General features: G+C 43.1%; 1 protein-coding gene across 1 annotated transcript; it reads left to right on the forward strand.

The window, feature by feature from the left end:
• Positions 1-931: 931 nt before the first annotated feature.
• lmo1 (LIM domain only 1) lies at positions 932-27,115 on the forward strand. Its single transcript, XM_053421725.1, has 4 exons — positions 932-1,059; positions 15,127-15,340; positions 24,755-24,880; positions 26,341-27,115. Exons 1-4 carry the CDS (start codon positions 1,038-1,040, stop codon positions 26,444-26,446), a joined length of 468 nt encoding a protein of 155 aa, XP_053277700.1. The 5' UTR covers positions 932-1,037; the 3' UTR covers positions 26,447-27,115.

Raw genomic sequence — 27,115 nt, forward strand, 5'->3', positions numbered from 1 at the left:
CCCTCCCTCCCTCTCATACTCTCTCCTGCATGCGTGCGCACGTGCATCAATACAACCCGTACGTGCATGCGCGCTCTCTCTCTCTCTCTCTCCCTCACTATCGCGCACCTTCAGACTGGCAGGCGGACCAGTCGCACGCACGCACGCGGGCACGCACGCACACACTTTCCCTTAGCTGTGCTTTTGTGTTTTGTCAGAATTAATGAGAAAAGTTCCCTTGCCCTAGGGGTAATTAGTGTCCTTGGAGTTAAATAAGCTAATACTTAGACACCTCTGGCACAAGCAATTATGTTTGTGTATTGAATAATTGATTCAAAGAGGGGGGAAGGGCTGCTAATCAGATCTGAGCATAATGAATTGATTTAATTAACAGGGGAATCCGAGGGTCTCTGGAAACTGCGCGCATTTATTCAGTAGCAGCGGCGGCAGCAGCAGCAGCAGCAGCATCAGGGGCAGAGACGGAGCGCGGGCGCATACACTGGGAGCGAGGCGGCGTGTGAGTTTGCTCTTAGCAGTTGTCAGATTTGCATTTGGATTTGTTTGAGTATAGTTGCTGCTCGGGAGCAAATGAGAGCGAGGACAGAGAGGATATCAACAGCGAGGGGAGCTGAGCCGTTCAGTCCGCGCGTCTCATCCGTCCGTGTGCGCACTCTCACCCACACGCAGGCGCCACTAGATTTATCAAGGCTTTTCATTGTTTTGCCCGCCGCTGTTTTTACGCATGGAATCGCCGCTGTTTGACGCGATTTGTTTGCATTACAGTTCGCTCCGGAGAGGGGGGGATCTCGCCGCGTACATCACCGAATCCGCGCGTGTGAATTATTAGCCTATTGATAGAAGCAGTGGGGCAACCGTGCACACGGCAATTCATCTTTCCAGGGTTTTTATTTTTTATTTTTTGAGGGGGGCTAGCGTAGACTCCGGTCAGCCGCGCGTTTGAGCAGAGCCACCTCCAGAAGAAGCAGACCGAGCGGTGCAGCCTGCTGCCGGAGCCGAGGACGGATCGCCCGGGGAAGGACTCCCCGTTCCTCAGGACGATGGTGTTGGACAAGGAAGAGGGTGAGTAATATCCCCCCGGCACATGGATGCTAGAATAACAACCTGCGGAGGAACAAGGAGGAAGTATTGACTTCATTTTACGCGTTAAGTGTTTCCAGGAACCCTGCATGCGCACCCGCAGCCTCCGCTCTGTATTGGCTTTTTTTTGTTTTTAACCCCAATCTAGTCACAACAGACTCCAGGTCTCCTGCACTTTCCGTGCTGTGAAGTTGACATGCTCTTACACATATATGCAAAGAGGGATTGCAGTTCGTCTTTCTGGAGGAGTTGCATGTGTATTTTTGTATTTTTCTCACAGCGTTTTGGCTGTTCATCCCGGAGTTGGAGGAGACTCCTCCACGCACTGACGCTGCAGTGCATGTGGCTCCTCTCTCTCTCTCCTCGTTCCTCCAGCTCTTAAGTGCTTTTTGCGCCTGTGAAGTTAGCGAGGCAGCCTTTGACATCACCACGGGATGGGAGATGACAGCAGAGTGCTTTTAAGTTGATTGCAAATTATGGATAGCAGCAGCAGCAGCAGCAGCCGCGCAACGCTCACTCACCCACTCCTCCATCCAAACAGGCCTACTTGCATTACTTATCTATTTCAATGTATTTGGGTTAATGGGTGAGGCAGTCTAATTAATTTTAATTTGAATCAAACCTCGCCTCTAATGAAGTCCCCTTTTGGATTAAACTGATGTGGAGATGTGCCGTGCATTCGTCACACTCGGCTCTCAGACTAAATGCATTTAAATACATTTTATACAACAGGATCATAATAATCAAATGGAGACTGTAAAGGCTTTATCCGAAAACAAATCACTCTCTGACGTGTCTTCTACATTGTTCAGACCACCTGCTGACAACCATAAAGCACTTTTTTTTTGGAGTTACTTATCATTTTTTTGCACCTTTGAGTTCATCGAGGGCTCCTCCTCCTCCTCTAAAAGTGATGGATGCATTCGTAACCCATTATTTATGCTCGAAAATGGATATTTCATATCTCTTAGCGGAGCCTCCTTTCACTTACACGTCTGAAAACCAATAAAAGGATTGCGGACGGAGACATAAATTGGTCTGTCTGGCTGAATCCATGTTGTGCTGCTAATGTACCCAAATTAACTCAACTGTAAATTGTCTCCTTTGGATGTCTGTCTATTGCTAAAAGTTCCCCTCCCATATGATTCATGATTCAGATTGCTTTTAACAGTTATTGGCTTAGCAATATGGTAAATGTACAAGGTGATGCAAATGGCATTAGTGGGAGAGGATGCACAGGAGCATGTAATGCAGTCAATACTACATTAACTACTGATGCCCAATTACAGAACCAGGGAGAGTGGCTTTTAGGAACATTAGGACTTGCAGAAAAGCTGAGATCACCTGCTGCTCATTGCCTAAAAGCTTCACCCTTTATTTGCTGGACCCGACCAGCAGCTCCAGCAGTTTTGGCCACGTTGTCAACAGAGATGCTTTGAATGTGGTGTTTCTCGCTGTGGTGCATTCTTCGTGTTTTTTGGCTCTAAAGTTATAGGCTTGTCCTTTCTATACCTCCTTGTCTAATTTGGCTACTAAGTGCCTGCACGGATATGCGTGTGCCCATGAGGAGAGGGAGGTGTGAGTTGGTGTTTTGGGGTGGCCACACGTATTTGTCGGTTTCTCTCGACTAACTCTCTGCCTGTGTGTGCTTGTGCGTGCTGCTTAAGTGTCCATATTTCTGTGTTTCTGTGGCCCATGAAGCAGATCATCAATGTGAGTCGTCTCATGTTCAAAGGCTGCGATCCTGGCTGGCAACAAAGTGAGGCTGCTGCTTGTTTGAGTGGTTTTGAACTCTGACTTCCTTTTAGAAAACCCTGAAACCGTTTGTGCTGCATAAGCAATAACCAGAAATGAGACTATGTGCCTTGTTATCTTGACTCCATTGAGAAAAATCTGCCTGTTATCAATCTCTTCTCACCACATCAGTCAATCAAGAGACAGAAAGTTTACATTTTATCTTAGCATACGAAGATAAACCTTAAGTTTTATCTTCTTATCTTAAGTTTTTTAGCCACCTTGTCCGTCAGATGTCACATACACATCGTAGACTAATCACCAGATGATGCAGCACTTGTATTTACTGGTGATGTGCTGTTAAGGCACCGAGTCTGAGAGCACGGAGGAGGACTGTAATAAGGATACAGGCACTGCTCTGCGGAATGACCTAATACGCAGGTCATAGTCAGTAATGAACAGCAACACATGTACCAAAATATTCCGTGTCAACATTTTATTTCATCCGCGATATGTAGGTTCCAATTTGCGTCTAATTTGAGAGGAAAGAGCAACTCAGCCATTTTTTCTCTGCTTCTTCGCAGCAAGTGCAGCAGAAGAAAGTGGGTCCACACTGAAGGAATATTTCTGCTGCACATTAACAGTGTGTATTCTTTACAGACCTGAGCAGAGGAGAAAATCCCCCGGCTCCTGATAAATTCCTGGTTACCTTTGCTTGTTAATTTACGACCCTGTTATCGTCCTGTCCAGTGAAATTTGTACATTCATAAAGCATGTGATTGAAAAGCGAGGCTCCAGATGAAAACAGACTGGTGATCTGTCGGCTGCTGTAATAAAACTTGGGCTTCAGGCTCTGATTTTTATTTTGAAATAATAAGAATTGCTTCATTCTCTACCGGTGTTACCATGGTAATACTGTCTTGTAGCAATGCTATATTGATTTAGAAAGTGGACAGTCATATTTCTTTTCTGTTATTTGGTTTCTGAGGGTTGATTTCTAATTTCCAGCTGGAGATTACTTTTATATGTTCCTTAAGTCTTTTCACTTTCACAAAGGAATGCAATTTGCGCCCCCGTATTTGCTATTTTCTCAGCTTATTGGTTTGCTCTTACTTCAAAATTAAACTTGCCTATTTCAAATATTGAAATTACGTCTGCTTCTTGTGCTCTGGGCCCTGCACAATATTACAAACACATTGCTTCGTTTGATATTTCTTAAGTCAGTAATCTTTTTTTTTTTTAATAAAGCTTTATTTCAGGCACCTGCATTACCTGGGCTGCACATTTCCAATTTTGTCTCCAACCAATATTAGAAGACACTCGTAACCTGAGGACAATTACTGCATAAAGCAGGTGATTTTTCATAGAATCCAAACAGGGAGCTCACATCTGCCTGGTATACGTGTGATATCCACATCTCTTCCACTGACACATAACCACACAGTGTTTTGTCCATCCATATTATCCCAAAGCTGATTTTTTCATTTTAGCTTAGCTGAGGAAGATGAAAAAAAATCACATTCATGTCATTTTCAGCTGAGTGATTAATTCCATCTAATCTCCTCCTGATCTTACAAATGCAGAATTCTCATTGGAGGCAATTTTCATCTGTCACCAGTAAACCTGGAGATCAGTATCAGTCCCGATCGTTTCAGATCCATGAGTGCGGGAGATGTGTATCGTTTTCCATAATCTTAGCGGAATTCAAAGGAACTGAGACTTGGGAGATACGTGTTAGCAAGCGCACCCACCTGCCTTCAATGTCGATGGCTTCACTCATCAGTGTGACACACAAACTCAATTATGCACTCTTGAGCTGCGCCAGCGTCCCTTTTTATTATTGCCAGAGGCCACATGCTAGCAATGTTATCATAGAAATATTTCACAACAAGATCTGGCTCCCACCTGCATCACACCGAACGCACGACCCCCTCCTCTGTTATCTACACTATTCACTCCGAATAATTTTTCCATCATCAAGAAGAATTTATGGTTTGTTGCAGAGATGCATGCAGGAGGAGTGACGGTTGCTGCAGGTGCCGCACGAACAAAACAGAAATTCTACAAACAAACAAGAAAAACTCAAAGCTACCAGGGTAAAAAACACACCCGATCAAACTTTACAATAAAAAAATCCTTTTGACAAAAACCCACAAAAATACGCTCACAAGTTGAGATGAATTGTTACCTCGAAGCACCTTGGAGAAACCGAACGTCTTATCGCGATCGCTGAGACAAATGTAGACATGTACACAACAAATGTTGATGTTGCACACAAACACAAAACAGCAAAAAAAACACGGTAACCTCATCCAGAGCTGTGCTGGTGTAAAAATGCGACTGAATTCTTCAACAGTGTAATTAAACTTCAGTCATATACAGCATGGAATACACAGAGTATTAGTTATATGTGTGAACCTGTTGGAAGCAGCTCTCACTGTCATTTGTCACTGCAACTAGTCACCGTCTCTGGGAAGCTGCTGTTGACTACGCTCATGGGAAAATATCTTCTCTTATTCCCCCCCCCCCGTTTACCTACTGTGAACCCGGTTCTGACTTGCGAGACATGTTTGTTAACTCTCTTTAAAGTCGATTCTTTCGCTGCTTCCTGTAATCTGTAATCATCACAGGCTGAGCGAGGAAAGACAGGAGAGAAAAGAGAGAGGGATGACATGTGGTAAAGTTCTTGAGATGAGCCGATGTCCAAACTACAATGTCACCAATTATGGCTCATTAGCAGCTGAGTAGTCTTACACAGTCAGACCTCCGCAGCGCTGGAAAATGGCCTGGCTGCACTCATCATCATTCTTCCATGAGGGAGTGGGGGGGGGGACTTCTCTGGCTTTTTTGTATTTCTTTAAACCAATCACAATGAGAGGTGCCAAACCTGGAATGCAGCAGCGGTGCTCTCAAATATTTTTGTTTTGTAACGTTTACACGTGGGGCGGCGATCGCTGTCATTCAAATTGTTAATTCCCCAGCAAAGGAAACTCCAAAACCAACAGTAAGAAAAGGAACGTTGACGATCCGAGTCTTTGTCAAAACCTGCCGTTTTCAGCGTGCAGCTTGCTAGCTCTCGTTGTTGTCGTTTCCCATAGTTCAGGGGATTTAAAAGATGGTAACAGACCCGAGAACAGAAGGGGAGGATATTGCTACTTGAGCACGCAGCCAATGGCAGGCTAACACCCAGTCTACATCCAGTGAGTCAGACCAGCAGCTGAGAGGAAATGCCAAGATGCACAAACGCCCATTTGACCGAAAACCCTTAGTATGGAGCCTGCAGCAATAAAACAACATGCCACCTGTTAAACTGTAAAGACAACGTGAGCCATTACATTCTCAGTGGAAAATCCAAACTTAACATCGGCACAGCTCATGTCATGCTTCAGGTGTTCAAAAATCTAATGACTTTAGGAGGAAACTGTGTCACAAATGCAGTCATATGCTATGCTACACAAAACCCCTTGTGTTTCTTCATCGCAATATAAAAGTGGCAAAAAGATTTTAAAAGTATTTCAGACCCAGAATAAACATTAGTTCCTATCTGATTACTAGAGTTCACTGTTATGGAAGCTAAACATAACAAATCAAAACAAACACATACACTATTTTGCTTTCAGTATTAAACAGTTCTTCTTTAGTCTCTTGATGCATATTTGTTTAGATACAATGCAAAGCTCTACATACAGTATGTTTGCATGGTGATTTAGCTAGATCTGCAAAAGCCAGAACCAATATTGATATTTAAGGTATTAAAATAAAATTCAATGCAGTATAATTTATAAGTGTAGCTCCAGAGTGTATGTCTGTATGATGTAGGGTGTGTGTGTGTGTGTGTGTGTGTGTGTGTGTGTGTGTGTGTGTGTGTGTGTGTGTTAAATAACAGCTATATCATTTGATCATCTCCTGGTGGAAACATGTGGACTGATGTTACAGCTCCAAGTGGAAACACACATCTGGGAAAAGCAGGTGACAATTTTCACATGTGCCGTTAAGTTATACAGCAGGTTGTATCGGTTTGAGTAACACCTGCAGAAATACAACAGTGTTATTATTGTACTAATATAGTTTCAGGAGCTCATGAACTGGCCTGGTGTGTTTTCTGTGTAGTGTACACATCACAGTACAAACAGGGATTCTTGCTGACGCCACATTTTCCTATTGACCAAATTCCTTCTTGGTGTATTTTCACTTGTTTTTCTGGTTGGACAGTGAGAAGCACTTAGTTCTTGTGAAGTGTAGGGAGGAGGACAGCCTGTAGGGGATGCTAGAGAGGCTTCTCTAGTGTTTCCATTGTTGTGCTCAGTTTTCTGCAGATTTAATCCAAAAATTACTTTAACGAAACTTACTTATTGTTGTTGAATCCCACACAAAGTCTTCTTTCGGACATGTTGTGTTTTTTTTCTCCTGATTGACCAATTTACCTTCTCTGCCATCACAGTACTAACACATCTACACTTAACAGCAGCTTCTAATCCAACTTAATGTGACCTTTACCTGGTTATTTTTGGCAAAAACGAAATGTCACGTGAACAAAAAGAAAAGCCCCTTTATGGCTGAATTCTAGTTCAAGGATGGAGGCTTCACACTTTCCTAAGATATTACAGCTATCTTGTTGGTAAATAGAAAAGCCTGGGGTGCCCTCTCTTAAATAAGATCCAACTGGCTGAGAACTAATCTCTTATTGGATGACCTTCACCAAATCAAATCTTAAATAGCTATTTAAAGTCTGTGATTTAGAGGGTGGTGGGTTTTTTGGGGGGGTTTCTTTGCCTCTTAAAGCTCGTAAATTGAGTTTTGGATATTGAAGTTATTGATTAAATCAGTGCTTAACTACGACGTTTGCAATTCGACTTCAGAGGGAAACGATCGCCTTCGACCACGCGCGCGCTCCCGCTAAACGCAGCATTGACTCAACCTTGTTTCTCAGACAACCCCCCCCCCCCCCCCCCCCCCCCCCCCCGCAATCCAATCACATCTCTTTACATTTCATTTCATTTGACCCATCGTCTCCAGCTGAATTGCCATTTGATTTTAGCCAGGCAAGAATTACTCCTTGAGGAAATAGGGTCGCTGTTAATATTACGAGGTAATAAAAAGTGTTAAAAGGATTTCATTAAAAGAAAGCCATCCTTCTAATCAAACATCAGCCGGCGTTATCTCCACGGCTCCTCTCCTGCGCGCTTTGAGATATACGCTGCACTCAATGAGTGCGTAGTTCACCGTCCCACGTGGCGTCACACCCAAATCTTCATGAAGACCTCTTCCCTGAGTGTGCACCCGACCGGCCTCCCTCATTATTTACCCCATCAGGTGCGGGAGTAGGTGCTCGAATGACATTAGAGGCCCGGGCTGCCTAATAACTGCACCCTGTGGGGAATTTGCATTATTCAAGATTAAAGAGCCTCACACAGTGCACCGCAGTATGGTGTTCCTTCTTCCCCTCCATTTTTCGACACACTGAGGACCCTGAATGGCACACCTGTCTCCTGGCATATCCTGAAATAATAAGTGCACGGTAATTGCTGGGGAGTGGGGAGGATTTTGTACATCACGTCCTGACCTCGTGAGTGACACAAACTTTAGAAGGCTACAGTTATTCCTCTCCAAATGCATTTTTAATGTGGAATAAAAAGTGTTTGTGCATTATTATGTTCCGGATGGCGGAAAGTGTCCGCGACAGGTCTAATTGTTTGATCTTTATTTTTTCCTTCCTGCCAGGAATCCTGAAGTGGCAGATAAGATTTTCTCTTTTATCAAAGTCTAAAAGTACAGAGCACGAGAATAGACGGATATTTCCTTTATTCGATCTCAATTGCAGATGTCGATCCCACAAATACTGTATGAAGATGTATGATGTTGACTCTATGTCATTGCAAGCAAAGTGAAATAAAACATATAATGACGTGTTTCAGGAACTGAAATCCTCAGACGAACAGCAAACAAAGCCCAACACTGATTGGCTAGTTGCAACACCACATCCTCTCCATGCTCTGTGGACACTCTGGCAGCGAGTCCTCGCTCTCAAAGAGCTCTCAGGGTTTATTTGGGGTTACCCTGCATGATAAAACCATGAGTCTTTTCTCCTCATTCTAACTCCTACTCCCATCTCTCACTCGGTTTCTGCTGTTGACAGTTTACCTTACAGGGCTCTAATCTCACCCTTCTACTGAGCAACCAAGTGTTGGAACAAGTCGCCTTCTGTAATAATTTGAAAACTCTGCCAGTTTCATGTCTTGAAAAAAAAAGAAGCTGCAATGAATTTAATTAGAAAGCTGTTGCATATCGCTGTGATACATTTCTTTTAATTAACCCCATGTGAATAAATTAAAAATAATAGGGGGCTGAAAAGTGTGGAAAAAACACCCTAATGAAGTTTTCCGTTAATTGGGATGGAGTCTGCAGCCAAACCACAGTGAGCAGCAAGCACCACGAGTTAACAATGCCTTCTGTAAGCCTCAGAAAAGGGCCCAGGGCCTTCGTGCTGACTTCAAGTGTAAGAAATGCACCTCTGACGTGATGGAAATGACCGTGGGCTGAGAGAAAAGGCAGTCCTGTTCCAGGCTGCTCTGCTGAGACTCCCCATGCCGCGCTTGAAGCCGGGCCAGTGTTAGTGCAGCCCTAATGCGGCTGACTCATTTGGAGCGGATCAGGAGTAATTATGGTAGGGAAAGTGGCTGCCGACCGTGGGGGTCAGGACACTTGTAACATGTGAAAAGAGCAATTATTCCAGGAGACAAAACCCTCCCTTATCCCGGGCAGTGCCAGGGTCAATGCAAGGGACGGCTGAGCTCCGTTTCACCGGGGCTTATTAGCCGCAGCAAGCTGCAAAGTTTGAGAGAGTGCATCTCGTTAATGAACAGTCCCGCCCTCGTACGCACCAGCCATGTCTGCTTTCTCTCCCAAATACTGTGGGTGTTAATTATGTCATAATCATAGCATGCATGCAGTTCCAGAAATCACTTCACAGACCCCGGCATTCATACACAACCATCTGGAAATGTAGCATGCCATACAGTAACAGTAGAAGCCTCTTACAGAGAATTAAAAGGGGGAAAAAAACAGCCAGTATGAAATGTAATATTGACTTGGGCCTTGTTTAGAACATAATTTGCGAGCGAGTCTGTGTTTTTCTTGCCTTTACTCCCTCTACATGCTCCAGCTAAGGACAGGAACATGACCGAGACTGCGGTCTGTATTTTGCTTATCGTTCAGAATACGCTCATCAGCCGGCTTTCAACCGGCATGTGTATTCCAGCAGATATTATTACCAGATGTCTTGTATTTTGTCTTGGCAAAAGCAAAATGTGTCTATGGGCTCAATTACAGCAGTGACGGAAGCTGAATGAAAGGGACTGATTCATGCACACAATGGCAAGACATCTGCATGAGATCCCCATTAACCCTGGTGGCAGACGCCCTGGACCTGGGACAAACTTTATTCGGGATCGACCATGGCCTTAGCATTTACAGTGGTGGCTGAAACATGAAAGAAACATGACGTCAAAATCAGCTCCTGCTTAAACTTGAGACTGACTGAGAGTTTGTATCACGACCAACACGGTAATTTTCTATCATTTTACACTAGATTTCCTGTTTATTTTCCAGAATATATAATATAATATAACATAATATAATACATGGTTTGTAGATTCAGTTTGCAGATTGTTCATAGGTCATTAATGTCATGTGTAAGGGTGCTTTGACTAGAGATAATAATGGTGATGATGGTCATGATGATATGCACTTGTTCCAGCTAAACACAATCATTTGGTGATGCAGTATCTCTGTGTGTGCCGACACTCTCTTATTCGTAGCAGCTGGGAGCTGGAATTATAGGGGGCCCCCGAGAGGAGGCCCACCCATGGCCAGCTTCCACCTCCCAGTGAAGCCCACCCCCCTCCCCCCCATATGTCAGGAAGACACAAGTGACTCTCATCCAGATCCTTTCCCTCCCCATGAACCAGCAAAGTCTGCCTCACACCCCATGGCACCAGTGCTTTTAATTGATCAAAAGACATTTAGCAGAACACAGAATCAGATGTAACTGTCACTTCTGCAATTAAGGCTGAGTGCCTGTGAGAGCAGCTGCTCCATTGAGACCATGTGTGTCGTCGGGAGGCGAAGGGCAGAAATCTTTAATGTACATTTGCTTCATTCTGTTGTTGGAACATGAAGCTAGAACTGGACTGATGAGTCGATTATTCAACATTATCGATCAACATTAAACTTTGCACTTTTAAAAATAACTCTGTTTCAAAAACAGTAAACGATTAATTTGTCAATCAATAGAAAAGAATTGGAAACTGTCACTTTCACCAAAATATCAAAGATTTGTTGGTTCCAGCTTCTCATAAATTACAATTTGAAGCTTTTCTTTGATGATATAACACTAAACCGAATAAATTTGCATTTTGCAATGTTAGTTGGATAAAAAAATAAACTTAATAGATGAACTAACCCTGCGGGGAATACACAGGAGGCATTTAGAGAAAAAATAATAATAGAGAGATGAAAAAAACTAATTATAAGATTAGTCGATAATGAAAATAAGTCCCTAAATAAAACTATGTACGAGACAAGAGAGCAGAAATAGAAATGTAAATAGTGTCGAGTTGAGAAAGTCATCTGATTATTAATGTTGCCGTGTTTTGCACTTGCAGTAGTTGATTGCAACAACACATTTATTTTTAGTCTGCACGAAATGACTCAACATGGTTTATGATGGCGTCAGGATTCATATGAAACCTGTAAACTTCGCTGTAATGCTGTATTATACTCAAGCACCTTTTTGTTAATCAAAGATTCCAGTGATAACGATTGAAAATGGGGTTTGGGGCAAATCTTTCTCTTCACACACTCATGCCTGGTCTGAGCAAATGTGATGATTGTATTTTCCTACTTCCAAACATCGCCTTGACTTCTACCAGCAGCGTATTTTCTTTTAAAACCTCAAATATATCAAAAAAGGTTAGCAGACTGGTGTGATTCTTTTGATAGCTGTAAAACGGAACTCTAAATGGAGTAACATGGAACTCGGATGCTATCTCTATAATGGAAAATACATGCTCTGACAGACTGCTTGGGCTGAGAAAAACTAACTGTACATATTCTTGAAAGATACAATCTTAAGGAAAGTAGATGGACGGGAGAAGAGAGAGATGACAGGCCTTTACACACAGTGCTAATGGCAAATTAAATTCCCTCTCAGGAAGGATATTTGGCAGGGCAAGTGCTGTCTCTCCACTTTGAGGGGTAAAATGCATCCCTTGTTGGAGAATGAATCGTGATGTGGAGAGGCATACTTTTGATGACATCAAATGACACTGGAAGGTCACTGGCACTTGTATCTGTTAAATGGATTGGATTAAGTGGAGGCTGCGGCTTCCTTTCATAATGCAGCCCCTCTTTTTGGGGAGGCAGCGGGCACGGGAGGTTCTGTTCTACACCGCGGTTTCCCAGAGCGCCGGGAGAGTGGTGACAGGTGCAAGAAAATGTCTCGTGGCATTAAGGGAATTGAAAAGACATTTAGTTTACACACTCATTTCTTTCTGTCACTGCTCTTTGTTTAGTAGAACTTGAGCTGCTGCTTGCTACACTACTATTAAAGCTGTTCTCCACAGGCTGCTTTGGTTGAAGACATCAAACCCATGTTTGTTCCCTGCGATGGCTTCAAGAGAGAGGCAGCATTTGAATGTGAGCACTGGTTCCCAGGCAGACATTCATCATTCCTTCATCAAGGCATCTCTCTCACAGACTGGCCTGAAGGACCAGGACCTATGTGCATGAAGACTAATATATACTGAGAGACGCAGGAGTCACTTTGATGATGCTCAACATGGCTTTTAACCAAAGTGTGCATCCAACAGAGGGGGTGGGCAGCGGAGAGTAATCCCAGGATATAGGGTTAGGCTTTGGCCTTCTCAAACGTGATGTGAAACACACACGTGATATGTTTAAGGAGTGTGAGGCATGTGGTGGTCTCAACCAATTAGGAGTAGTTCTCAGGAGGTGGGGGAACGACCTTTTTGTATAATTAGTTCTCTTATTTAAAGCAAAGATTTTGAGTAGAATAACTAATTAGGTGTCATAAAAGGCAAATTAAAGATTTTTGTGATCCCCAAGGGAATCTGCAGCAACGCCTTTCTTCTTCTTTGCGCAAGTACAGAGGCGCGCACACACGTGTACACACACACGCAGGCATTTTCCCTCTCCTCATTAAGACTGTTTTCAGTTCTGTGGAAACCTGTCAGGCGAGCACTGTTGGCATACCTGCAGAGAGCTCCCCTAACAAGCCATGAAATGCAGGTAGAGGAGTCCGCCCTTATCCAGTGTGGCTTGAATTTGAAGCTTTTTAGCTTCATTTACACTGAACATTGGTATTTATAGCAGGTTTTGTGATCCTAATGCGCCAGCTTCAAGGGGCCTGTTTTGAAGGGGGAGGGAGGTGAGGGAGCTGGAGGGCAGGCAGAACACTAATTGATGGCTCCCATCACCAGCACCGGACCAATTAGCCTCTCCTTTCCACTTCTGATAAAGAAATAAGACGGCTCAACACCACCGGAGCACTTACTGACATATAAACCAAAGCCATAAATTTGACTAACAAGCTCTCCTATTTCTTTCACCTCTTTTTTCTGTTAAAGGGGAAATGCTAATTATATTACATTCGTAGCATTATTGATGTGCGGATGGCCAAAAATTGCAGAGCAAATCTGGATCCAATAAGGTACTTTGTGAGTCCATTTGCGTGTGTGTGTGTGTGTGTGAGTGTGTGCTCATGCGAGAGAGAGAGGGACAGAACATATGCGAGTCTATTCCAAGGAAGTCTTTTGAAAAGTGGTGTAAGGTTTTTGTGAAAGAGAACAAACTTGACAGGCTGAGCCGAGAAAAACAGTGCACAGAGTGAAGCGGTCCCTTGTTATCAGCTGAGGTTGTGTTTATCATCGAGCGAACCACAGAAGTTACAGTCAAGCAGCAGATCTAACTGCAGAATGAGCCCATTCACACTCATCGTCACGCTGTCGCAAATGTCGCTGAAGAAATGAAAGTAAAGACTCGCTCTGGTTCTGGACAAAATGTTCCCGTGCACATCTCTGAAGTGCAACAGTTCAACAGTGACATTTCGTGTTTAACTCAGTGTAAGGCATGTTTCAAATGGGCCTTTATTTCTCCACCGCACATACAAACCCATGGCCTAACCCCCTATGATGCAGCGTCCAGTCTCTTTTTTTTTTTTAGAGACAGAGAAATGTGTTTGAAAGTAGAGTGGCAAGTGGCGTCCACTGTGTGTTCTTTTAGACGGATCAATAGCTCAGTGTGTGAGAGAGTGTCTTAAGAGCTGTTGTCTTGTGCTTTCAGCTGTGGCAGACCTGTTAGTGCTACAGAGGGGAGCTGCGCACCCCTGCCTCTGTACCAGCAGTGGCCTGAGGGGGGCTTTTAGTCCAAACACAAATGTCAACCACACATAGACTATTAGTGTTTAGTGCAGTTATTAAATGGACTTTATTTGTCCTTTAGGAGGCTAAAAGGCACACTTAAAGGGGACCTGCGTGACAGCAGGGCAATTTGCGAGTTTGGTAACTTAGGCTCGCTCGTTGCAGACACATGAGTACAGATAAGTGTAAAAGGAGGAAAGGCTGTAATGCTCTGAGCAGGGAACACTTTGTGTGTGCGTTTGTGGTTTGCGTCCGCACGTGTGTGTGTGTGTGTGTGTGTGTGAGCGAGTCTGTGTGTGTCCCCCTGTGTGTGTGTGTGTGTGTATGAAACACAGCGAGCGAGTGTATGCTAAAAGGCACTTAGGCCATAACATATCTCACTGGGGTCTGGTAGCAACGTTTTTGTGGTCAGAGGCTTTTTAAAAGGTTAATGTTAATCTATACCAAACAAAGCCCATGAGGAGCTTTTACAGCTGTGGACAGTTGAGTGAAATGGGCTCTGATGAAATGGTAGGTAACTAACGCACAACACAGCTCGCTGTAAATACCACAGGAAGCAAAATGCACATTGTGTCTTTCATGCCCCGTCCTCCGCCGCCTGCTGTAAGCGATCATGTAACTTTTGTACAACACCATGTTCTAAGTGGAACAAGGAAGTCAGGGCTCTGTAGACCAATGTGACCTGTGTGCCTATCTACATGGAAGAATGTTTTTCTTTAATGCATATGAAGCAGGTCGGCAGTGTGCTGTGGCCACGCGCAAGGCCAGGCTTAGACGCCTCGAGAAGCAGCCGGCTTATCAAAAAGAGAACATGAAAAGTCACTCGTGTTCCCGGGCCGTAAATCACGCATGGCTGTTTGTCTCCTTATCACTACAGGTGTGCCGATGCTCTCCGTCCAGCCCAAAGGGAAACAGAAGGGGTGTGCTGGCTGCAATCGCAAGATTAAAGACCGCTACCTGCTCAAGGCCCTGGACAAATACTGGCACGAGGACTGTCTCAAATGTGCCTGCTGCGACTGCCGCCTGGGGGAGGTGGGCTCCACCCTCTATACGAAAGCCAACCTCATCCTCTGTCGCAGGGACTACCTGAGGCAAGAAAGACACACACACACACACACACACATAATCACCTTTCTCCACTCACAACAAACATAAGAGCCATGCCAATCCAAGAGCTGTGGCATCAAAGTATTTGTTGTTTGTTTTATCTTCCTAGTGGTGTTTGCTGTGGGTTTTTTTCTGTGTTTGTTTCCTGTGACTCTCAAAGACAGAAATCTACGTCAGTTCGAATTATGCAAATAACCCTCTGTGTTGTCAATGTAGAACCTACCGTGTATCGCTGTAATGTTCTTTTGTGGCGTGCATACAGCAGAAGGTAATGTTGTTTTAGGAGGATTTGACTCATTTTGCACAGACGGAAAAAAAACATTTTTTTTTATTACAAATACTACTACTGCAGCTATCAAATCATCAGTTACGCTGCCATGATATTTATTGATCACTGCATCCACAGTACAAACATGTTGCTGTCCCTTATTATCCTTTATTTTAATAATATACATAATCTGGGTTTTAATGTCCAGATGCAAAAAACTGCTGCTAATGATTGTTTTCTACCAATCGTCCGTATAAGTCTTACCGTATTAATTGATGCACGTTGCCAACAGTGAGATTTAATAATTTTTTTATTTAAAAAAAATTCCCAGTGTCACTATGTTAAAGAAAATGATAAAAACTAAATCCTGTATCCGCCCCCTGATCCGTACCTGCACCAGAATGTTATGGGCTCTTCTCTGACCCGTACAACTTCCTTAAGTTTCATGGAAATCAGTTCTGTATTCTTTTCACAATCCAACTAGCAGACAAATCAACACTGATAAAAACATGACTTCCTCGGTGGAGGTAATTATCAATTTACCTCCTCCACAGCATTTACAAAAAATAGGCATAAAATGAAATAGTATTCAAATGTAATAAGTGTTGTGCAATGTATTAGAAACACCGTCTCACTGCTCCCACCACCATAATTGATTCATCTTATTAAAAGCTCTCTGGATGTTACATGCACCACTATGTCAGTGGAGTATTTCTACACTGTTATATCTTTTTCTTTTTAGTGGTTGGTGCAGTTGTTTTACTTTATAGGGATATATTACAGGGATATATATATATATATATATATATATATATATATATATATACTGGCAGCATGTGTGACCGTTCAAACCTCATGTTTGTTTACAGTCTTTGTTCATATTTTTGTCTCTGTTTGTGTTTACATGAGGACTGGGGGCTTGAGTCACGGAGGAGCCAGGCTCTCCGTTGCTCCAGAGCTGTTTGCTGTGAGACACCTCCAGGCAGGCTTGTTGCTTCACCAGTGTCTCTGCCCCCCACCCTGTCAGATGCCCCTGCCATCTGCTTGCTAAATTAAACATGACCATTTCCTGGGCTTTAAGTCACATTCCCATTGAGGTCTTACCATTTATCTGAGAGGGAATCCCCCAGGGGTCGACTTAGGGATGCCGGTGCCCTATAAGCCCCTCCCTGCCAACACTCCCTGTCCTGCTCTGTCCTCCCCCCTTTCCCTTTCTCCATTCCCCTCCTGCCTTCTAGTCTCTCAGCTCCCTCACTGATATCCACCTATGTTTGGATCAAAGTATTCTAATTTGAGAGAAGAAATTGAGGAGAAGCATACTTTCAAACCACAATGAAAATCCCTTTATGCTATATTTCAGAACTACTATACAGATACATACACCTGTCATTTGGAAATGCTGCTGGTCCCATTTAAGTTTAAAAACTCCGGGCCAGTGTTTTAGTCTGAACAACCCCAAAAAGTATTTTCAGTCACGACGAAGCCTTGGCTGATAGGTCAGGTTCTTATCACATGACCCCTTCCCGAAGAACACAACCAGCATAAGCATTGGTGGCCAGTGTAGAAAGCAACACGGATATTGATTAACAAGCCTTGTAGACACTGTTGTCTCCGCTAACAGCTGTTGTGCAGTAACATTCTACATTGTGCAACACTACAACTGCTTACATACATAGGAGACGAAACATGGTTCAAGCAATCTGAGTACACGTGCACGCCCAGCGAACGCGAGGAGTCACGCGATATGCCTTTCCAGTAGTGTTAGAATAGATATGGGATTAAAACTGATATGGATACGCTCTTTGTGCACTGAGATCACTCCGGTTGAAAACGTAGAAGTACAGTCGGAGCCATGATCTACTACATTTGATTCTTCCTCGCTCGTGGATCTCCATGACATTTCACTCTCACAGCCGCTCTTCCTGTGACCTGGAAGAAGCCCACAGCCCACTTGAGAGGTGCTTAGGGATGTTACCTCGAGATAGGCCATTACCATTCATCAGCTCCCATCCACCGTTAATGCTTTTAAGATGCAGTGAGAGGTCCACTCAGACATGATGTTGCCCTCAGAAGGGGCAGATGGTGCGGATGAGGTAATAATAAACGGGCAATTGACCGGGAGGCAAAAATGATGAAGCTCAGACTTTCACTTGGTAAAATAAATTTGCTGAAAGGACAGCAACCCCCCCGAACCCCGATTCATAGCAGAGCCGAGGGAGAAGGAAAAACTTTCTCGCACATTATTAGATCAGGAAGATATAGAGGTCAGACAAGGGATGACAAAGGTAGAATGACATAAGAAATCATAAAGTTAAGAAAACTAAAATAAGAATAAAAAGGGTGGAGGTGGCAGAGAGCTTTCTGTGCTCCTACGTCGCCCTGGATCTCCTAATGAAATCCATCCCCCCCGCCTGCTCTTCAGTCTGCGACAAATGCAGAACACTTAATGGCGAAAGATGCTTGAGATGAATTCTATTATGGAACAAATTAAAAAAGCTCGCCGTGCGTAATAGAGAAGAGGCAGTTTGAAAGAGAGAGAGTGTCTGGAAGTACAGGGCGATGCGGTTTCCGTCCGGTGCCACTTCCCTTTTCATTCCTTCCTTTATTTTCCGTGGAGCAAGAAGAAGGCTCCACTCACCTGCAGTAATGAAGTTAAATCTGTGCACTGAATTAGCCTCGTGCACTTCATTAAAGAAAAGCGGGTGGATCAAACACACTTTGTTTTTTTCCCAGGGTTTGGAACCCTGCCATGCTCATATTAATTATGATAGCAGCTCCATCTGTGATTGTCCTTCAGTGGCATTAGCAACTTATTGAATGCACTCACGCTTTCCTGAATCCTACATTTCAACACACACAAGCACTCAAATGCACACACACCTCAGCCAGTGTCCTCCCCTGCCCTTTAAAGCATTGCACCGACAAAGAGTTCAGTGTCTGATTTCTCCGACGTTCAGTTCACTGTATCAAGAGACCTTTTTTTCTTTTTTTTTGTAACTTGGCCACACTCTTTCATTACAAAGTAGAATAATAGATTAATTACGAATTTCCTTTATGTCAAAGGCCCTGGATCAAAGGACACCAGAGGGCTCACAATCTAGTCATGGTGTGATCATCAGGACTTGAAGGCTGAAATAATTTAATCTTCTATTTCATAGAGCGGACATAATAGTCGTCTACTTATCAAAATGGGGTATAATTAACTGTAAGAGGAAACTGTCTTAAAAGATAATGAAGATTATAAGTTATCCACAAATGAGTGGAATAACAGGGGGAGGATGATAGCTCCATCTGGATGTGACCGTTTTTCAAATCTGTCCTCCCGTAATAGTTCGCTGGGCAAGATAGATCTAAACAGAGAGGTTTACACTTTCAAAATGACACAACTGTTGGAGAAGGTCATAACACGCGATGCATGCATTAACAGTTTTCCATTTTATGAAATCTGACAAACCCAGTGCACGCGGGGACGTCTCAAAGAGCTCAGAGAACAGGTAGAGAACTTCAAGAGCGCAACGGCGCAATCTGAGGGAAGCAACACAGAGCGGCAGAGGATGCACTGAAGGAGATTTAAGGGTTTGAAGTTAGCAAAGCAGCCAGTTGAAAGAACTAAAGAAGGCCCTCTTTTCTCTAAAGACCCATTGTAATAACTCACAGACGGAGGAAGGAGAGCTGAGCTTCTCTCAGAAACCCACATCAGCACACAAAGTTCACTGGTGTGCTACAAAGTTAAATAGCATCTAAATAAGAGCTCTTTTAAGAAGCACTGGGTAATGTGTGGCAGACTGCAGGAAGCAGGGATTAGACGGGGACACATGATGGCATGAATATTATTTATAGAATTTGTAATGAGCTACTTAAGAGATTTTTGGTTTTGCCTATTTGGTCCAGTGTGGGAGCCCAAACTGGTTCTTTTGTGAACTGGCTGAACTGACATTTTACTTTATGAGGTTCTGGGAAATCAAAAATAGCCAATCAGCAACCAGCAGCCATAACGTCAACGGGCTAAATCTAACTTGCACTGCATCAGTAATAAAGAACATATGGCAATGTGGTTAATGCAATAATATCTTTGTTTATAAATTGAGTCACTAAGCCATTAGTTCCTAATCGACGAGCCGGGCACAGTTTACTGTCAAGCCGAGGCCGGCAACATCATGACAGATCAAATTTCAGTTGAGGAAGGGAAGGATGATGCACACGATGCACATTGAGTCTATAAAATACAATCTTACGTGTTTTTCTAAACTGACGACAAGAGGAGACATGGCTGACTCACTGGGAAAACGCCTGATGGCAACATTTTGGATTTGAAACCAGACAAAGTCGGTTTTTCTTGTGAGATCCAACTCACTGTGTTGCCCTGGCGGTTGTGGCGCTGCATCGCCTTTCTTCTTCTTTGGTGATTATTGGTGGTTGGTAAACCAGCTTAGAGGTAAATGACAGCCCCTCATGAGCTCTCAGTGTCATCATGTTCCACTCAGGAGCATCTGTTGAGTCAAACCAGACAACAACTGTAATCTGTAGTTCCAGTCCGGTGTTTTGCCTCATATCAGACCAGTTTGACCATTTTCACATTGGCCCTGACCCAGTGAAAAAAACTCATGATTATACATCATGAGTTTTTTTTCTTGGAGTGGAAATAAACGGACCTGACAGCAAAAATAATATGCAGTTAATTAGATAAACTAAAATACAATTACGACAAATATTGATTAATTTGCTTGAGCCAATAATTTGAGACACAGGTATGAAAGATTGATCACTAGAGGTCAGCAAGTTCATGAATTTAAATTAAAAATACAATCCATAAACATTTAAAGCAGCAGACCATTGGTAGCCGAGGGTGAACCCCAGCTCTCGCCCAATGTCCCCCCACCCGCTCAGGGTAAAGCAGAACAGACCATTAAGGGAGGGGGGCTTTTGCCAACTCTTAATGCTGAAAAGGTTCATCTCAATTCATCAGTAATTCTATCAACACCAAATTCAACTTTTTTTATAGGCAAAATCTCTCTTCTCTCTTCAAACCCTCTAATCTTTTTCTAGAATAAGACTTTCTGTGATTCAAATGACTGATTGACAAAAACCTGATGGGCTGCAGCCATGAAGAATACCCTCACATTTCCCACAGACTCGCCGTTCACACTCCACTTAAATAGAAATGCTGAAGAGAAAAAAAACTGTTAGTGCTGAGTTTTTTCTCCCTCCACTTTCCTCTTGAGAATATTGATTTATTTAATCCAAATGACCAGGGAAATTGAAGTGCATGAGCCACCGCACATCCACAATGCTGGACATGTGTCAGAACAATACGTGGGAATTCTGCAGGAACGAGTCTGTTCACTCTGAAGAAAATCCATTGTAAGTGAAATGAATGAATGTGCTCAAAGGTAATCCACGACTTATGTCCGTCGCAGGCACTGTTTCAGAGCCGTGAAGCCTGTCGAGTTTAAAGGCAAGAAAAACGAACTCAAGAAACTCCATTAACGTCTGGTTCTCTTGTGCGTATAATAATGTATATAGAGCATTACTGTAGACACGGTGCATAGTTTCTTATAGAATCATTGTGATTATGCAGTAGCAGTTCAGGTTTATGTAGTAATAAATAAAGTTTTATATTGTTATTGTTATTATTATTATAGAGTAGCAGTTGCTCTATTTATTGTCATCAAATGTGCTGACTCCTGTTCCACTTTCAAAACCTTAAACAATCATAAATTAATTATTCCCTTTGTGTTGCTCACTTTGTGTTAACATGTCTCTCAGCCGACGTCTAATCCCTCTGACGCTCGATCATGTTTCCCATGTGAAACCGTCCTTGTTTACTAAATGTGACGCCCGCTCAGCTGTTGCTCGTGAGGCGGCTGCAGTACAGCGGCTCAACTCTGGTTGCTTTATAGCTTCACAGGAGCGGGAAGAGAAGATGCTAATGTGTTTTAACAGTTCTCTCAAAGTCTAATCTCCTTTTAGCACACGGAGCTCAATTAAGCTGTGTGTTGATGCCACGTTACAGCCCAGACCCGTCAAGGGATGGCTGCAGAACTGTGTGACTGTAACGGAGCCACATTCCAATGTGCTTACTTATATTTCAATTATTTATGTTGTGATGTATATAGAATCCTTTTTTTGTTCTAAATTACATCCACCGAGGAGGTTATATTTGTATCTGTGTTTCTGTGTTTGTTAGTAAGCAGGATCACACAAAAACTACTCAACCATTTTCCAGGATATTTGTCTTTGGTGTGGATCCAGATCAGGAGACGGGTCCAGGAATTTCATTCACTTTCTTTAACGTAGGGACACAGGGTGTTTTTCAACATTTCCTTTGATTTTCAGAAGATAATTTATGGAGATTGATGCTATAAAAAAATCTGGCATGTTCACAGGACTGATATTTATCAGTGTGAGCAATTTGGTGCAGATCCAAATGAAAAATCTGAATTTTTTAAATATGGTTTCATAAACAGACTGTTTACCTTTGCAGAGGTAATTCATTTTGTATGGCCGCAATTTCTAGTTTCACTTAATAGTACATTTTGTATCGCGCGCCTTCAACATATCTATTTGTTTCAAAAGGTAATGAAATTGAATGTAGGAATTTGTATTGCTTTATTTGAAGGTTTAAAAAAAAAAAATCTATGAATCATAACAAAGCACGTGGAGCTTAAAACCAACATTATTTGGATTAATGGCTTGTAGAGAACCTGGACATAACTGAGAGAGAAAAAAATAAATAAAGATGTCACACCTCCTTGAACAAACGAACAACTTAGTGTCGGTAGCAAGCTGGGCTCCCTCACCAGGCGTTTTCACAACCTGTATCAAGTCAAGCACCATGTCCGCAGCCCGGCGGGGTGTAATGGAGACGGGTTAGAATACTCCGACAAGCTGTTATAGGTTTGTGCATGTCAGTCTCTGCTGTGAGTGACCAGGGCTCTACGGGCTGATTTAAAGCCTCGGCTCCCGGAGGAAGAGACACAGTCATCTCTGTGTGACCCTTAGAACACTGGAGCTCAGGTGTGTTGAAACCTGGAGGCGTCACTGCCACTCCACTGTCATGATGACACATGAGGTGTGAGGCTGATATATCTAACAGGAGGCAACAGGAAATGACAGGAACAAATTAACCTTTATTTCATATGTTGTATTTTTTTGAAGAAATTAGGACATGCTTCCTGCAAAAAACATGTTCTGTGCACAAACAGGAAAATGTAATGAAACCAACAAGCTATTTATCCAACCAACCTAAAATGTATCATGTCGGTTAATTCTGTTATACTTTCCCCAATGAGTGCGTTCACCAACTGTTCGGGTTCCACGTGTCCCCCCTCCCCCACCGATCTGCACTCACTTTATACTTGAACAATAAACAACTTAAGAACACATACACAACTTGACGTTTACTTGAGCCTGTTAAAACACATAGGAAAAGAAATTCCAACATTTTGTGCACACGTAGTTCACCTGCTACAAACAACATGTGACTTAACATGACGTGCACAGACATAGTTTTGTATAAAGTTCAGCTCTATGTGTGAGTGATTAGAAAAGAGCATAAAGGCAGAAATACTTTTTGACTGGCACTGAGTAATGTGCCTCATGCATCTGTGTGTGTGTGTGTGTGTGTGTGTGTGTGTGTGTGTGTGTGTGTGTGTGTGTGTTTGTGTGTTTGTCATATCAAGATCGGGTGGGGAAGCATAAAATGTTCATTCATTAATCGTACAAGTTTGAAATAATCATGATATTGATTTGAAGTCATATTGTCCGGCCCTAATATGATATAAATCTAGGATTTCAATAAGAAGGTCAGTTTCTGTAGCGCTGATATTTGCTCCATTTTTGGATCAATACTGACTCCGTGAGAATTTTTCAATGAGGAAAGCTTTCTTTTTAAGTGTCTCTCTATGGAGAAAAAACATCTTCCTCGTGTTACAGTGTACTCTGTGGGTGGCAGATGTCGACTGTGTGAGAAAATCCAGTTGTTTTTTCTTCCTGAAACAGTAACCAGTTATAACAATGTCTGTGTTTAACACCCTGTGAATCCCTCTCATGGAACATAACAGCCTATCTCCCCCTGTTTCTGTCTCTGCCTCTCCTCTGGGGCAGTGGCCTCTAATTAGAAGCGGGGCTGCTGGATAGACGTTTGCTTTAACAAGGTGAAAGCAACTGAATGGGACCAGCTTAGACGAGGCAGAATACCAACACGGTGACTCCCCTGTCTGAGCCCTACAAGTTTGGGGAAGGATGTCTAACACACTGTTGGAATGGGAGCCTCTGCTGTTGCCTTATCGCCTCTCACGAAGATGTGAAACGCTCCTTCTCCTGCCGCGGAATATATCAATCTATCTGTGCCCGGGAATCTTCAAATTAAACATAGGCGCAGGCGCTCGGAAAATGAAAATGTAAATCTGAGCGGGAAAAAAGGAATTTGAGTTTCCTTTGCTCTGAGGAGATCTACACCAGCGCCTCTTTGCTCTGTGTGTGACCTTTATCATTCGGCTCTCATCTAATAAGCCTAAACAAGCAGCGCTGGGGTTGGAGCGTCGGATTCTGCTCAGCGTCAAACATTTAGTTAACTCTTCAAGGTTACATCTCATGCCATAGTCTCCTTTCTGACTGGAGGACGGAGAAAGAGGCATTGAGGCGGAATCCGCGTGACTGAAATCTTTTTGAACTTGTGACGACGTCGCAGAACACGACATCTTGTGTCCAAATCCAGCCGACTTCAGTTGGAGATAAACTCATTAGGTGTTTATTCTTTTTCTTTTTTTTTTCTGAAAACTCTCAGCAGCTGAAATGCTTCGCCTCAGACCTGTTTTCACTGCTTTCGCAATGTGCAGGGGGGGAATTCTTTGAAGAAGGAGATTAAAAACCATGTGATCATTTTAATTAGATCATTAGTCGAGAATTAAGATCTATGTTTGTAACTCTCATTAACAAAAATACCAAGTGGGTGCCAGAGAAAGATTTGTGCATTGCGTTTGCCGTTGTTTCTGCTTCCCCCCTTTCCGCTGCGGCATTTCTTCTCCTCCTCATTGTTCCTGCTGTCAGTACGTTTTTGTTTGCTCTTTTATTGCATCAAGGTAAAGGGAAGGTGGGTTAATCTCTGCCTGTGCTCTCTGTCTTTCAGGCTCTTTGGTACGACGGGGAACTGTGCAGCCTGCAGTAAACTGATCCCAGCCTTTGAAATGGTGATGAGAGCCAGAGATAATGTTTACCATTTGGACTGTTTTGCCTGTCAGCTTTGTAACCAGAGGTAAGGATGGGGATCATAGCTACACAACAAAATTGCATTTTGTCAATAAAATGAAAAGAAAAATGTACAGATAGTTTTAAATATTAGATACATTTTTTTAAATAATATTTTCTCACTCTACGTATTGTGCAAGTCTTCCTGTCTATTTAAAATAAAGGATAATGCCCTGTTAATCACATCCTATTGTTACATACTCTCGGCAGTTTGTCCTTGTGCGTGCAAATTTCAAATCTCAACGTCCATATGTAAATTTGAAGTAGGAGGGATGTAGAATCCGCTCTTGTGAGGTCTGAAGTCCTCCAGAGGTCTGTTGCTGCGCAGAGGAGAACGGACCTAGACAGGCGTTGCCGCAGTGATAGAAACTTTTATGAAATGGAGGCGAGCACAAAGCCTATGGTATGATGTACATATAATGTGACGTGCCCAAATATTGCTTTTTCCACATTATTATACTGTCAGTAATGGCGGCACTCCGGGAGCAGAACGTCCTTTGCATGCTTGTCAGAGGTGCTGTGACCCTGTTCCTCCACACACCACAAGCCCATTAACCTTCTGCGGGCCAGATTCAGTTACCATAGTGAACACCTGCTGTAAGGGAATTATGACTGCAGTCGCTCCCCTCAGCTGGCTGACACGACGCCAGGCCTCATCTGGCACAGCTCTGCCACGGCTCTGACTGTTTTACCACCCTGGCACATTAATGAAGCCTGGGCTCGGCTCCACTCTATTCTTATCTCCCCTTCCCTTCAGTCACATTAGCAAACAGCGGCGTGTAGACGAAGAACATCAGCAGGGCAGGCTGCCGCGTGTCATTTCCCCTCTTCAACCGGCTCCCCGCGATTTTAGAGGGAAAATACTCTCCAGCACTGACTGGTGTGTGAAAGCTGACCCCCGTGGCACGGAGGGTCCACTGGCAACTCTTGCGGTGCCAGTGCCTGTTTGCCAGGACGAGGAGAGTTGACCCGTCTCTCACTGAGTGCCAGAGCTGGAGTCTGATCACTTTGAGCAAACACGTTTATGTTGAGCATTAAAACGAGCTTTGAATCTGACGAGGCCCATTGACGGCGTGCGTTAGGTGAAACGTCCTGAGCCAAATGTGTGCAAAGGATTAATCCTCGTTAGCTGCAGAGCAAAAACACACAAACACACGTGGACAGTCGTGGAGACTTGTTCTAGCATTATCCATAGCTACTACTTGCCTAACCCTAAACCCTAACCTAACCTTAAACTGACTGTAACCCTCCTCTGAACCTATACTTTAGCTTAAATCGTCTTCACCATCAAATGTAATGATTTACCTGATGGGGGCTTTCTTTTTGTCCCCATGAGGACGACAACTCTGCATAAAATGACCATGTAAACAAAAGTAGTCCCCACAACATGAGTGATGAATGATGCAAAACAGCGCTTGTGTGTTTCTAACCACAGCTTTGCCTGTGTGCGTTTCTCTCTGCCCACAGGTTTTGCGTGGGGGACAAGTTTTTCCTAAAGAACAACATGATTTTGTGTCAAATGGACTATGAGGAGGGCCAGCTGAACGGCAGCTTCGACACACAGGTCCAATAGTTGGAACCTGTTGGCAGCAACGACCGGCTCCACACTTTACACACGAGATGGATGTTCTGCTGCACTTGGAAAAAGACAAGCGTCTGTCTGCTTGCCTGCAATACTTTTTAAGACCCCTTTATCAGTCCCTAAGGACTCTATTGTAAATGTTCAACTTTTTGCCCCTCCCACACCCCAAACACTGAGCAGTTACAAATGTTGATGTACAGTTGTGCCTGCTTAGCTGAGCACTGTATTGCTTGTATGTTTTGTGAAATTTATTTCAGGTTTGTTTTCTTCTCCTTTTAGAAATGGTTCATTGGAGGGTATGTACAGTCTGTTTTCTCTGTATATATAAACTGGAACATTTATTTTATGAAATGTAATGCAATTTTATTACTAGTGTGAATTAAAGATTCTTAAATGTCCATAGTGGGTTTTTTCTCTTGTACCAAAACCAAAGTTGTTGGAGGAGGTTGGTCCATGTATTGATATGTAATTATGTCTCCAAAACTTGCAGCGGTACAAGACGCCTTGCCGGAGAAAAAAAATATATTTGACGTCCTTCTTTAAAACATGATGCAACAAAAGCAGTTTTGTGACATTTTGCAGAGTTCTGATGGTATTAGAAATGCTGTTTAAAATGGACTAAATAAGATTTTATTTGGAATAAAAGAATGCTTCTCCAAA

This window comes from Pleuronectes platessa, chromosome 1, assembly GCF_947347685.1.
Source record: "Pleuronectes platessa chromosome 1, fPlePla1.1, whole genome shotgun sequence".
Lineage (NCBI taxonomy): Eukaryota > Metazoa > Chordata > Actinopteri > Pleuronectiformes > Pleuronectidae > Pleuronectes > Pleuronectes platessa.